Source organism: Rana temporaria, chromosome 6 (assembly GCF_905171775.1).
Source record: "Rana temporaria chromosome 6, aRanTem1.1, whole genome shotgun sequence".
NCBI lineage: Eukaryota > Metazoa > Chordata > Amphibia > Anura > Ranidae > Rana > Rana temporaria.
Window position 1 is genome coordinate 27,239,973 of NC_053494.1, and position 15,505 is coordinate 27,255,477.

The window sequence follows — 15,505 nt, forward strand, 5'->3', positions numbered from 1 at the left end:
AGGAGGAACACTTTCGCATTCCAAGGTCCATGAGAGCCGGTTCACACTGGGGCGGCACGACTTCGGGGGCGACTGGGCCAGGCGACCTGAAGACGACTTCTAAGGCGACTTGCAAAATGACTTCTGTATAGAAGTCAATGCAAATCGCCCCGAGTCGCCCCCGAAGTCATACAAGAACCTTTTTCTAAGTCGGAGCGACTTGCGTCACTCCTATTAGAACGGTTCTATTGACTACAATGGGACGCGACTTGTCAGGCAGCCGCCTGACGAGTCGCCCCAGTGTGAACTGGGTCTGACACTCACTTCCTGTTTCTCCTCAGTAAACTTGCCTCATCATCCGAGCCGTTCTGGCTGGGGGTTAGTCAGCCAGAACAGCTTACTGAGGAGGAACAGGAAGTGAGAAATTCAGACAAAGGGGGAAAAAAAAAACATTTTAGAAGGGAAATCGAAAGAAAAGGGAAGTGAACCAACAATGCACTAGCTTAAAGGGACCTATTTAGAAAAAAAACAAAAACAAACCTTTAACACCCCTTTTTTAAGGGGGGGGGGAAAATCAGTGGTTAATAAATGCCACCTAAAGAGGACCCTGTCGAAAAAATAAATACATTTTTTTTTGTAGTGTCCTGGGGAGGAGCAGGTGTACAGGGGCTGGTAGCAAAGGGGTTAATAGAAGCTGCAGGTAGAAAAACAATGAAAACGACTTCTAAAATGCAGCGGCACATCTTGCTAGTATGGCTCTGCATTGCAGATCTCGGTAACATGGATGATTTGCTCAGTGCCGTCCTCTCCAGAAGGGTTTTCTTCTCGGTGCCTTCACCTACTCACAAGTCTTTGAGGCCCTTGGAATTGGACATTTCTTTACACCCGATCCTTGTCTTGCCGCCCACATGTTGTAACTGCTGCTATTTTTGAAGCATCTGCTGAGATACAATCGGCTTTGCTGTGGGTTTTCCCTTCGCTTCTCTTGTGTGTTCACAGTAACAATGCTCTTTGGGTCTTCTGCCTGCAGTGGGTTGTTTGTATTCCGGCACAGCACCGTATTAATATTCTGATGAGTAAGGAGGCCGAGTAAATGAGCAAGCTAAATAAGCAGCTGTCTAAGTTCACCGGCCAGGGGGGCTACAATAAATCTTTCTCGCTCCATTGCAAAAGCCAAACGTTATTGCTGTATGTTACACTGCCTTCTGGGGTTTGTACTTGGAGGAACTTCACTGCAACCCCCCCCCCCCCCCCATTACACACACAGAGCATAGTCCCATGCCCAGCAATCCAGCACTATCCTATAGGGACCTGCCGCAGTCCTTTGCCGCCATCTTCTAACATTTTCGGGGCCACCTGCCTCTTCCATGTTCCTGCACTCCCCTTTCCTGTCATGGCACCATTTCCTGTGCCGCCAACCTCTTCTGACATCTGGGGCCACCTGTCTCTTCCAGCCCCCTCCCCGTGATTACTCTGCCGTTATCTGGGGGCCACCTGCCTCTTCCATGCTCTTGCACACCCCTTCCTTGTGATGACACCATTGCCGCCATTCTCTTCTGACATCTGGGGCCACCTGTCTCCTCCAGATTCTCTTCCAACCCCATGATGACACGCTTGCCTATGCCACCATCTTTATCTGCCATCATCAGGGGGCCACCTGTCTCTTCCAGGTTCTTGCATCTCCCCTTCCCCGTGATGACACACTTGCCTGTGCGGCCATCATCTACTGACTTTATCCTGGGCCACCTGTCTCTTCCAGGTTCCCTCACCCCCCGGGATGAGATGCACTTGTCTGTGCCGCCATCTTCTTCTACTGTCATTGGGGAGTCGCCTGTTTCTTCTAGGTTCTTGGACCCTCCCTGCGATGACACACTGCCCGTGCCGCCATCATGTTCTGCCAATGTCAAGGGTCACCTGTCTCTTCCAGGTTCTTGCACCCCCCCCTTTCCTGTGATGACACACTGTCTGTGCCGCCATCATGTTCTCCCAATGTCAAGGGTCACCTGTCTCTTCCATGTTCTTGTACCCCTCCTTTCTAGTGATGACACACTGCCTGGGCCGCCATCATGTTCTGCCAATGACAAGGGTCACCTGTCTCTTCCAGGTTCTTGTACCCCCCCCTTTCCTGTGATGACACAATTGCCTGTGCCGCCATCATCTTCTGCCATTATTGGGGGGCCACCTGTCTTTTGCAGGTTCTTGCACCCCCCTTCCTATCATGATACACTTGCTTGTGCTGTCGTCTTCTTCTAACGTCGGGGGGGGGGGGGGGGCCCTGTCTCTTCCAGGTTCTTGTACCCCCCCTTTCCTGTGATGACACAATTGCCTGTGCTGCCATCATCGTCTGCCATTATTGGGAGGCCATCTGTCTCTTGCAGGTTCTTGCACCCCCCCCCTGTTCCTATCATGACACACTTGCTTGTGCTGCCATCTTCTGACGTCATGGGGGGGCACTTGTCTCTTCCAGGTTGTTGCACCCCCCCCTCCCCCTTTCCTGTGATAACACACTTGCCTGTGCTGCCATTTTCTCTCTTCCAGGTTCTTGCACCCCCTTCTCTTTGAAGACACACCTGTGCTTCGTAACGTGGGTATCCCAGAAGGGTACCTTGTAACATTACATAATTTTTTAACTTGGTTAGAAGCCATGAAGTCCAGTGATGTGTTTCCCAAAAAAATAGAAAATTCCCTATCCATTTTATGTTAGAGGAGGGAAATGAGAGAGAAGGTAGGGAGGGTGATAGTCTGCTTTAAGCCCATCCTGCTTTAACCCAGGGTAGGCGATTCATGAGCTTTCCGATTTATGTGAAGGCTGCTATTGGCTTTTACACTGATCAGATGATTGGGAGCCTGTCCTACTGACTGCCAAATATAACTTTTGAGATTGGGAGCAAATCGGCAATGCATGATTGTGGCAGCACAGAGTGAGGCCCACCTACGTACTGCTATGTATGGGTGGAGGGAAGGTGTTAAAGTACTGTATTGTAAACCCATTCACTAAAATCTCATTGAAGCTTAATAACTGGTGATCCTGCCATGAAGGTCCTTGTTAAAGTGGTGGTCCGGAAAAAAATAAAAGCCAGCAGCTATACATACTGCAGCTGCTGGCTTTTAATAAATGGACACTTACATTTTTTTGTTTATAGAGCAAAAAATTAATAGCTGGATTCAGGTAGGGCAGCGTAACTTTCAGGCGGCGTAGCGTATCGTATTTACGCTACGCCGCCTTAAGTCAGAGAGGCAAGTGCTGTATTCACAAAGCACTTGCCTTCTAAGTTACGGTGGCGTAGCGTAAATGGGCCAGCGTAAGCGCGCCTAATTCAAATTAGGAACAGGGGGGGCGTGTTTTATGTAAATGACTAGTGGCTAGTCATTTTGAGAATACACTTAAACATACGACGGCTTAGATTCCGAGTTACGACGGCGTATCTACTGATACGCCGGCATAACTCTTTGTGAATCTGGCTATAAAACCGCAGAGGTGATCAAATACCATCAAAAGAAAGCTCTATATGTGGGGGGAAAAAAAGGATGTCAATTTTGTTTGGGAGCCACGTCGCACGACCGCGCAATTGTCAGTTAAAGCGACACAGTGCCGAATCGCAAAAAGTTGTGGTCTTTGACCACCAAATGGTTAAAGTTATTAACCGATTAATCAAAACCAACTAATCGATTATGAAAATAAGTTAAAAATAAACACTAAAAAACCGCGCTAACACAACACTACAAATATAGGCAGCGGCTAGCGTGTGATGACAAGAAAAATAAACAATATAAAAAGCCGCGCCATTGGCGGCTTTTTATATTGTTTATGAAAATAAGTTAGTTGCAGCCCTAATTGAGTTGCTGCCATGTGATTGGGCGGATTTAGGAATTTTTGTTACCAAGCAATTGAACAGGTGTACCTAAATAGAGTGGCCGGTGAGTGTATATCTGAAATGTTAAAATGAAAGAAAAGACCGTTGATTGCCTTTAAGAAGCATCGTGTTGTGGTCAGTGAAGTGACGCTCGCTCTTTTCTGTTCTCTTGCAGGGGCTTCGGGAAGCAGGGATTCCAGTGTCAAGGTGAGTGCCAGTCCTCGCGCCCCCCACCCCCACCTCCCCGGTATGGGATGCGCACACATGGCCGCCAGTAGAATATTGCTTCTCTGCAGAGCTGCCAAGTCTATGATTTATTGACACACTCCTGTGGCTGTGTACAGAGAGGCATCTCCATGCCGGGGGAATCTCCTGCTGCTTGTAATTATGTAACAGATAATGATGTGAATGCTTTTAGAGCCGGTGTCTTCATACAACCTCCGGTCAAACCGCAGTTACAAAAGCATCAGTGTGTGTGTGTGTGTGTGTGTGTGTGTGTGTTGTTTGTTTCCTATAGCTGAACATGGCGAATGGTCAACAGTGCGTTTTTTTTTTTTTTTTGCAATGTGAGAAATGATTGCTTCCAGTTTGGGACCACTCTACATAAAATAAAGAGCCTCTTGTTACCCGCAGAGCTTTGTATGTAGAAGCACAGAGACTGCAGTGTATTGCTGTGTGCTGCAGCGAGATAACGGTTTAGTCATTTTTCATATTTGGCATTACTGGTACAGGAAGTCAGCTGGTTGCATATTTGTGTCTCCTCAGCTGTCCTCTGCCGCTATGCTCGCCTGATGCCCGGGGTGAAGAGAGAACAGCTTCTGGTGTTTTCTGAAATGCATCCTCCCCCGGCGTTCCTTTTAGGCTGGATTCACACCTAACGGCAGTTTTAGTGCATTTTGCTCTACAGAAACGTGTTCCATAGGAAACCATGTTAAATGGACTGTAGTACAAATCTGCAAAAAGCACTAAAACTGCATAGGTGTGAATCCAGTCTTGGCGTGTTTAGCCAGTGTTCATCCAATCGTGGTGTTTCGGTGTGCCGGCCGGGCAGGCACAGGTGCAGCATCCGGTCCAGGTACAGCATTCAGCCTCAGCATTATTCAGTCTCCTATAGAATTAGACTGGGGTAGACAAGGCACACCTAAGGGCTCTTTCACACGGGCGGCCCGTTCAGGTCCGCCTGCCAGTTTTTTTTTTTTTTAGGCGGACCTGAACGGGCGCTCCGTGCTCCTCTATGGAGCCACGGATGTCAGCGGTGACATGCCCGCTGATATCCGACCCGCTCCGATCCGCCAAAGTGTGACTGAGGAAAAACCTGGCGGATGGCGGACTGGCGGATCGGATGAACATGGACAGATGGTCCGTGTTTATCCGATTCCCCCCCCCCCCATAGGGGAGAGCAGAGAAAAGACAGGGAGGTCCCTGCACAGTGTGCGGGGACCGCCCTGTCATCCGACGGCTCAGCGGGGATCAACGGAGCGATCCCCGCTGAGCAAGCGGAGGTTCACGGGGCGGATCATTACTGATTTGCCCCGTGTGAAAGGGGCCAAAACCCCCATGACTAGATTCACATGGGCTAGACCAGGGATCCTCAAACTACGGCCCTCCAGCTGTTGCGGAACTACACATCCCATGAGGCATTATAAAACTCTGACATTCACAGACATGACTAGGCATGATGGGAATTGTAGTTCTTGAACAAATGGAGGGCCGTAGTTTGAAGATCCCTGGGCTAGACGGCTGGTTGAAAATGGCCCCACGTATGTACTGTAGTGTTTAGCTACAGACGAACATGGATATGAGAGCAAAAAAGAATACAAACATTATCCCTGTAACCATTTTGCTGCCAGAGCTATTTATGATATTTTTAATTTTATTTTTTTGCACACATTTTTGGGTCTAAAGATTAGGTAAAGGGAAAAAAAAAAAAAAAAAGCCTTGACAATAAAATAGTGGTAGTTGAAATTTTATTTTTTTGGTTGCAAGATATTGGTACAACGGTTTATCAAACCCAGTTTTTTTAAAGCAGAGTTCCACCGAAAAAATAAATAAAAATAGGTCAGCAGCTACAAATACAGCAGCTGCTGACTTTTAATATTAGGACACTTGCCTGTCCTGGGCAAACGCAATGTCGGCACCCGAAGCCTGTCTTCCAGGTGGAGGCGCCGCCATCTTCGGTAAGGGAATCAGGAAGTGAAGCCTTGCGGCTTCACTTCCTGGTTCCCTACTGTGCGCGGGTCGGGCTGCGCAATCCCACTGGTCCCTGCTGTTTTCTAGGACCTGTTTGTGCCCGAAAGTGGGATCAAATGTCTGGATTACACAGGTATCTGCTCTCTCCTCCCCTCTGAAAGGTGCCAAATGTGACACCGGAGGGGGGAAGGATTCCGAAAAGTGGAAGTTCTATTTTTGGGTGGAACTCCACTTTAAGTAGAAAAAATATATATATTAAAAAAATAAAAGGTTGCAGCGGATAAATGTCAAACGTGAAGCCTTATGATTTATTTATTACAGTAACTTACATAACCCTGTCAGTTTACGCAGCGCTTTGCATATATATTGTACATTGACATCGGGACAGTTGTCCAAGTACCTGGCTACATCCCTGTGTTTTGGGCTTTTATCCTAGTGTGTCCATATCCCATAACTTTGCCACTTGTTATAATTACACGTTGGACTCGTATTGAAGACTGTAAGGAGAGATAACCTTTTACCCTAGTGCTCCCTATTATTTTTTTTATTGTACATGCACATCAGTCTCTGCCCTCAAGGAGCTTACCATCTACGATCCCGAGCTCACATACTAGGACCAATTTAGACAGGAGCCAATTCACCTACCAGCATGTCTTTGGAATGTGGGAGGAAACCAAAGTACTTGGAGAAACCCCAACCAGGCACAGGGAGAACGTGCAAACTCCAGGCAGGTAGTACCATGGTTGGGATTTGAACCGACGACCTTGGTGCTGCTAGGCGGAAGTGCCAACCACTTTGTCACCATGCTGCCCCACCCCATAAAAAAAAAAAAAGATTAAAATTGTGTGTGCCTGTGAAACAATGATAAACTGATACCCAAAATTGTCCTTGGGTGATGCCTTGAAAACTTTTACAGGTCATCAATTTAGAGTCAGACTTGGTGAGGTGAGGCCCTAGAGGGTGAGGCCCTAGATTTATTACTTCCATTCTAGCTTGTTTGGTGATACCTAATAAGTGTAGCACAATTAGGCACCCGTCCACTGGGGGAACTGTCGTCACCCAAGAAGCTCCTAACATTCCCCCAGTGGACGGGTGCCTGAGAGTTTTGTGTACCGGCCGGCACATTAGATTCAAGGCGAATTTTAAACTGCATAACTGTAAGTGCAATTTTAACTTTTTAAATACATTTCTACACATTTAATGCAGTATGTGGAGCTGTCACTGTTTCTTACATGGTGGGCATTAATACTGCTGAAATTTCTTGGGAAACGAGATCCATCAGGACTACATATCTGAAACTGCGAGATTGGGACCTATTATATGCGGTTTCTGATCTCCTGTCATAAGGGATCGTGGGAATTTGGCAAGAAGCCAATCTATAAGTCTGGTGGAGGACGTGTCACTTTTTTCTTTTGGACACGTTTACAACCAATCTGTAATGTGTCACAGATGCACGGGTGTTTGACATCTTACCTGCTATTTATGGACTCTCTACTGTCAACATTTCGGACTGTTTATTAACTCATTCAGAGCCAAAATTCATATTTAGTTGATGGTTTTTGATCCAAGTGTCATTTGTTTTTTGTTTTTGTTTGTTTGTTTTTTCTTTTTAATCACCATCACTATGATTGCTGAGGGATTTTGAGGTGGCTGCATGTTGCACCCTAGCGGCCATTATAGGTCACTTTTTTGATATAGCAGCCAGCCTTTAACACGTATCACTAGAGATTACCCACTTGCTCACTTTTGTGTTTGTCAAGAAGGGTGGTTGAGGTAGCGCAATTTATATTTTTCTTATGAGCATCCAATGCCCAACATCACTGCAGAGTTCACGAGCATCATGGGAAATGTAGTTCCAAAACATCTGGGGTGCCATGGTTCGCCATTACTTTTATAGACTAACAGCATTTTACTGGACTAAATGGTGTCAGCCCTGCCCAATTGCTAAACACCTGAATCTCCCCCAATGTAATTTTTGTTGCCACAACTAATTAAATAACTATTAATAGTGCTGGGAAGTACTGATTACATTCCTTGAGATAACACCGGAATGAGCTGAATTTCTGATAGGATCAGCAAGTGTTTTTACACTTATTGGACAGTTATGACAACACTCTTACGATGATTGAGGTGTATATATCAATAATGATTTATTAAGTAAAGGATTTACACGGAAGGGGTTGATGGTATATTTAAAATGGCGCAAATAAGTTGATTGTTAGGGTTTACTTATGCTTTGAAGGCACTGGCTAAGTAAGACAGTTCAACAAAGGCAAAAGTCACAGGCCGCTCTATTCACAATATTGATCAGTGGTAGGCAAGCGCACACTTTATTTGCGGCAAAGCAACAAATCCATCATGCCGGTGACTGTTGGTTTGCAGTGCCTCATGCGACTCATAGTTCTACAACAGCTGGAGTACTGAGGCTGCCGACCCTGATCTAGAGGTACTATGACATCATGTATGCTGTACACAAATGGAGTAGAATTACATAAACGCTGCACTCCTATTAATGGGGTCAGTGCTTGCATCCAACACAAGCTCAAAGTAGGAAGTGATGTTTGAAAATGACTGAATACGTTTATTAAAGCGGAGGTTCACCCAAAAAACAAGTATATAACATTACCAGGGCTCAAAATTTCAAGTCCTGAGCTACTAGCCAGGCCTCAAGGCATACTCGCCACCAGTTTCCCCGCCCAACCCCTACCATGCCCCGCCCCTAGACACGCCCTCATAAATCTCATGAAATTGCACTTAAATGTTTTATGTAGAATTAAGTAATAAATATTAACAACAACTTAATCCGTGCCCAAAAATGCAGCCTGCCCATGTCTACCAATGCAGCAAAATGTCCCCACATTGCAGCCAGACTCCCCTCACCCACATTGCAGCCAGACTCCCCTCACCCACATTGCAGCCAGAGTCCCCTCACCCCCCCCCCCCCCGATTGCAGGGGCTGTATAAGACGCGCGCTGCGGGGAACACACAGCTATTGAATTGAAAGCTGTAATGTTCCCTGCGGCTTCCGGGTACTCGCTCCCGCGGGAGTGGGCGTTTCTGTGCAGTGCCGCAATGTCATCTGGGACTTCGCCCATATGATTGATGTGCCTGAGAAAAACTCCCCCCGGCGGATAAGGCGCGTCACGACTTTCCGAAAGTAGCCAAACCGCGAGTCGGCTCTATACGGCGCCTGCGCACCGACTAGGAGCCGTGTAGAGCTGACTGCGCAGGCGCCGTATAGAGCCGACGCGGTTTGGCTACTTTCGGAAAGTCGTGACGCGCCTTATCTGTTGGGGGGGGGAGTTTTTCTCAGGCACATCAATCATATGGGCGAAGTCCCAGATGACATTGCGGCACTGCACAGGAACGCCTACTCCTGCGGGAGCGAGTACCCGGAAGCCGGCAGGAAAATACCGATAATACTGTATGTACACCCCCCCCCAAAAAAAAACGGCATACTTGTTTGAGGTATACTGAATGTAATGTTAGATACTTGTTTTTTGGGTGAACCTCCACTTTAAATTAAAGATCTAGATTCTAGAAGAAGCCAAAGTATCTCCTTCCTGATGACTAGTAAAACATTATATGAACAATATTTATTTAGCCCATCTTGGTGCAGGGACAGCTGACATAATGCATCAGAAAACAAAACATCTGGAGTATAATCTAAATTATTTTATAAAAAAAATTCTATATTTGTGGTTGTTGGATGCAAATACTGTCCTTCCTTTGACCTTGTGCAAAAATAGGTGGTTGACTTGCAGTCTTGGCCCTAAAGTGATTGTAAATGATCACCTAATGAAACGACCTAATCAATGAAAATTAGAAATGAAAGGCAAAAGATTCTTTCTTTTTTTTTTTTTTAATAAACCAAGAAGTACAGATATACAGTTATGTCAGATTTTAAAAGATGCATTTACCTTTTGAAGAAAAGAAGAATAAATGTGTATTTTTTTACGTTACGCCGCCGTAAATTAGGGCGCAAGTTCCGTATTCATAAAGAACTTGCGCCCTAAGTTACGGCGGCGTAACGTATGTGGGCCGGCGTAAGCCCGTCTAATTCAAATGGGGATGATGTGGGCGTGTTTTATTCAAATTATTGTTGACCCCCGCGTATTTTAGTTTTTTTACGAACGGCGCATGTGCCGTTCGTGAAAGAATCCCAGTGCACATGCTCGAAATTCCGCCGCAAATCGTCATTGCTTTCGACGTGAACGTAAATTACGTCCAACGACTTACGCAAACGACGTAAAAAAATTCAAAATTCGACGCGGGAACGACGTCCATACTTAACATTGCGTACGCCCTTAATAGAAGCAGGAGCAACGTTATGCCGGAAAAAGCCTTACGCAAACGACGTAACAAATTCTGCCGGGCGCACGTACGTTTGTGAATCGGCGTATCTAGGTCATTTGCATATTCTACGCCGAAAATGATGGAAGCGCCACCTAGCGGCCAGCGTAAATATGCACCCTAGGATACAACGGCGTAAGAGACTTACGCCAGTCGGATCTTAGCCTAATTTCGGCGTATCTTGCTTTCTGAATACAGAAAGAAGATACGCCGGCGCAGCTTTGAATTTACGCGCCGTATCTATAGATACGCCAGCGTAAATTCTTGCTGAATATAGCCCAAAGAGTGCTCGCCAGCGCCTTCACAGTTCATTGTGAACAACAAGCCATCAGCTGCAATGACTGATGCTACTTGTATTCTATTCACTCACAGGAGGAAACTAAATGAATGATGAGGCCGTGTGAGTGGAGCCCCCATATGGCCACGCAGTTTTCAATTTGTGACAGCGGGTGCAGGAAGATCGCCCACTGTCACAGGTGGGCGAGGGGAGGGGGTACATTCTGAACATATTGCATGTTACACTCTAAATACAGGTGTGGCCTGTTCAGAAAGGTGAACTTGGCCTTTAAAGGGGTCAAAATGATCTTCATAGATAAAATGTGATTTTTACTTGGGTTCCCCCTGGATTCTTGGATCTGCGACCACCTAGGGGTTGGCATGACCACCACTGCCGCCCGCCCCCCCCCCCGTTTCATCCTCCATAGATAAAGATAGATTCCAACAGTCTCTGCACATCCTGTCCCAGAGACACAGGAAGATGGAATCTCTCTGAAATGCCAGTCTTGGGAAGTTGTCTTGGCTGATAAGTAAAATGTAGCAATACTTGTAATAGACCAGCATCATCTTGTACTGTCTTCCCATGCACCAGCATAGCGATTCCCTTCAATAGTGGAATGTAAAGATAGTGGAGGCACTTCAAATATTTCCCACGTCTCAGCTTGTTGGGAAATGGCTTTTGTGTAAAGGGGAGATTATTTGTATAACTTCAGAGAACACTTTTTTTAATTCTTTAATGTAAATGACGGGTGAAAGTGTGTGTGTATATATTACACACGCACGCAATATTTTTTTATATATTTTTTTTCAAATATAAGACGTTATTTGATTGCTGTTCCACATAAGATTGTATTGCATATACTTATTTGTAAATTCTCCCTCTATTTGGTAAGCTGTTGATTGGGCAATATAGTGAGCTTCCTGCCTTAAGGTGTACCCCCATTTGTTTTTTTTCTATCGGTCCTGGAAGCTCCAAAAGTGGTGTGTTTTCTAATATGTGAATTTACAGTCCCATGTTTTGGGGCTCCATAGGGGTTAAGAGGCATGCAAGGATCTGACCAAGACTTGTATTGGCAGGGAGGAGTCTTTCATTATTTATTACAAGCATGTTTAAAAATTTGGACGGCGTGGGGACAGGTCAAGCCCTCTGCCGCCTCCCTTTTTTTTTTTTTTGCAGTCTATGTCCCCAATTGGGATCTGTCATCCCTCTTCCTGTCCTGGGGACTGCAAGAGGCAAGGAAAAATCTTCCCATGGGGACAAATGTTCTGGTAACGCCCTTCTAAGATGAGAATTCCCTTCACTTTGGGAAGATGTCCTCTCACTTCCTTTTTGACAAAGGCAACTAAAAATAACTGACGGTTATGTGCAGGGACAGTAAGTCAGCTGAGGTGTCTGCAAAGTGACCATAGATATGGTTGTTTCCCTATATTGGTAGATCTGGGAGATCATCACCTCCTTGTCTCTATGGTCGTTTCCCTATATTGGTATATCTGGGAGATCAGCACCTCGTCTCTATGGTTTTTTCCCTATATTGGGAGATGATCACCTCCTTATGTCTATGGTCGTTTCCCTATATTGGGAGATCATCACCTTCTTGTTTCTATGGTCTTTTCCCTATATTAGTAGATCTGGGAGATCATCGCCTCCTTGTCTCTATGGTCTTTTACCTATATTGGGAGATGATCATCTCCTTGTCTCTATGGTCTTTTCCCTATATTGGGAGATCTCGGAGATGATCACCTCCTTGTCTCTATGGTCTTTTCCCTATATTGGTAGATCTGGGAGATGATCACCTCCTTGTGTCTATGGTCTTTCCCCTATATTGGGAGATGATCGCCTCCTTGTGTCTATGGTCTTTCCCCTATATTGGGAGATGATCGCCTACTTGTGTCTATGGTCTTTTCCCTATATTGGTAGATCTGGGAGATGATCACCTCCTTGTGTCTATGGTCTTTTCCCTATATTGGGAGATGATCGCCTCCTTGTGTCTATGGTCTTTCCCCTATATTGGGAGATGATCGCCTCCTTGTGTCTATGGTCTTTCCCCTATATTGGGAGATCTGGGAGAGGGATGTCCAACCTTTTGATCTTCTTGGGCCACATCGGAAGAAGAGGAATTGTTTTGGGTCACACATAAAATACACAAACAATAAGGATAGATGATGAGCAGAAATAGTCGGACAAAAGAAATATATCACTGATATAATATAAACGTTACAAAAGAAAAAGGGCAACGTTGTGCAATATTTGACACTATTTTTGATAAATTAACATCTGGTTGGTTGGATGGGTGTAGTATCTATTCTCAATGAATTCTCAGGGTGCTCATCAGATAGTTTGGTCCTAATTTTGCCCTTTTGTGTTCTTCATGCCTGAAACAAGGTCCTCACAAATATAGGTGCTGCCGCAAAACTGATGACCTGAATAAGGCGTGATTGTGAAGAGTGGGGGATTTTTCTTTGGGAAGATAAAACCTATAAAAGTCTAGTAAATATATGCTGTCAAATACTTTTTCAGCTGCATATGTTCACTAAGTGAAACATTTTTACAAATTCCTCCCAAAAATCTGCATTTTTGGGTAAGTTTACATGTTTGTGTTGGGCTGCATTCATAACCGCCTTGGGCTGCCTGCAGCCCATGCGCCGCAGGTTGGGCACCCCTGATCTAGGAGATGATCACCTCCCTGTGTCTATGGCCTTTTCCCTATATTGGGAGATGATCACCTCCTTGTGTCTATGGTCTTTTCCCCTATGTTGGTGGATCTGGGAGATGATCACCTCTGTGTGTCTATGGCCTTTTCCCTATATTGGTAGATCTAGGAGATGATCACCTCCATGTGTCTATGGCCTTTTCCCCTATGTTGGTGGATCTGGGAGATGATCACCTCTGTGTGTCTATTGCCTTTTGCCTATATTGGTAGATCTATGGGATGATCACCTCCATGTGTCTATGGCCTTTTCCCATTGGTAGGTCTAGGAGATGATCACTTTCCTGTGTCTTTGGCCATTTCCCTATATTGGGAGATCTAGGGGATGATCACCTCCATGTGTCCATGGCCTTTTCCCATTGGTAGATCTAGGAGATGATCACCTCCCTTTGTCTATGGCCTTTTCCCTATATTGGGAGATGATCACCGCCTTGTGTCTATGGCCTTTTGCCTATACTGTTAGATCTAGGAGATGATCACCTCCCCGTGTATATGGCCTTTTCCCTATATTAGTAGATCTGGGAGATGATCACCTTCCCGTGTCTATGGCCTTTTCCCTATATTAGTAGATCTGGGAGATGATCACCTTCCCGTGTCTAAGGCTGAGGAGCCTACTTGGTTCTTCAACTATAGGAAGTCACTAAGATAAGGCTGGAAACGGATATGTGTGGCTGTTGCTTGTCTGTTTCAGTTGCTCCATCAAACCACAAAGATCTGTTTACGGAGAAGTGACTAAAGTGTCATAAGATTAAGAAAGACATTTGTAAAAGGGCGCAGAGATAAGACAGTGCCGCAGCCATGGGGGGAAATCGCCACCCTGGACTGTTGCTTTTTGCTATATTGTTAATGGCACAGAGCTTATGAAAATGTTGCTGTAGTCACATCATGCTATGTCAGAACCCGTCTGTGTTTTGAAGCAATCAAATGTTTAAATTCCAGGTTTGGAATGCTGAAGAGTAAAATTCATAGCAATCCAGTTTATGACCTAAGCTGGCGGACCTTAGAGAGATAAGAGAAATGTACAAGTCCGTACATGATGTTCTGTTTACCGGGCCTCAAGCGGAGTCCTGTCCCCGTGTTCCAGCTGTGTGCCGCGGAACATCTGATGTCACTGATGGTGTTTGGTTGCAGATCACTCCAGGGAAATTCTAAGGTGGCTTCAGCTGGTTGGGGGCTACTCCAAGCAATAAGTGAAATCAGTCAGTAATACTGCAATTCTACTCGTCTTTTTCTCTATTTCAGCAAATTTCTGTTCTGCTACGCACGTAAATATAACATTTCCACAGATGGGGTTTGTATTTTTTGTAAAATTCTGTGGAAGTTTTAGATATACATGGTGATATTTACTAGAGCTGCACGATTCTGTCTAAAATGAGAATCACTATTTTTTTTTGCTTAGAAGATGGATCACGATTCTCGCGGTGTAACATCTTTCACATTAAACAAAAAAATTGGGATAACTTTACTGTTTCGTTTTTTTATTTTTTTTATTTTATTATTCATTGAAGTGAATTTTTCCCCCCAAAAAATTGCGTTTGAAAGACCACTGTTCAAATAAAGTGTGACACAAAATTTTGCAACAATCGCCATTTTATTCTCTAGGGTCTCTGCTAAAAAAATACATATAATGTTTGGGGCTTCCAAGTAATTTTCTTGCAAAAAATACTGGGCCAGATCCACGTAGCGCGGCGTAATTTTAGGCAGGCGTAGCGTATCGTAGTTACGCCAGGCCGCCGCTACTTTGAGAGGCAAGTGCTGTATTCACAAAGCACTTGCCTCTAAAGTTACGGCTGCGTAGCGTAAATCTCCAGGCGTAAGCGCGCCTAAATCAAATGAGGAATAGGGGGGCGTGTTTTATGTAAAATAAGCTTGACCCCACTTAAATGACGCTTTTTTCGTACGGCGCATGCTCAGTATCACGTCGAATTTTCAAATTAAATTACGCCCACTCAATGCTTAGAAGACGTGAAGGTAATTTACGCAAATATTCGCGAACGTTTTGCGTAAACAACGGAAAATTGGACGCTGGCCCGACGTCCATACTTAACATTGCGTACGCCTCATAGAGCAGGGGTAACGTTATGCCGAAAAAAGCCTTACGTAAACTACGTAAAAAAATTAGCCTGGCGGACGTACGTTTGTGGA

At 45.2% G+C, this 15,505-nt stretch overlaps 1 protein-coding gene across 2 annotated transcripts in view; it reads left to right on the forward strand.

Annotated features, from left to right (window-relative positions):
* Positions 1-15,505, forward strand: part of PRKCB (protein kinase C beta) — a 336,313-nt gene that overhangs the window by 15,046 nt on the left and 305,762 nt on the right. For both annotated transcript variants that reach the window (XM_040356513.1, XM_040356512.1), the window contains exon 2: positions 4,009-4,040. In XM_040356513.1, the coding sequence (XP_040212447.1) occupies positions 4,009-4,040 (32 nt within the window). The remainder of the gene's footprint in view (positions 1-4,008; positions 4,041-15,505) is intronic.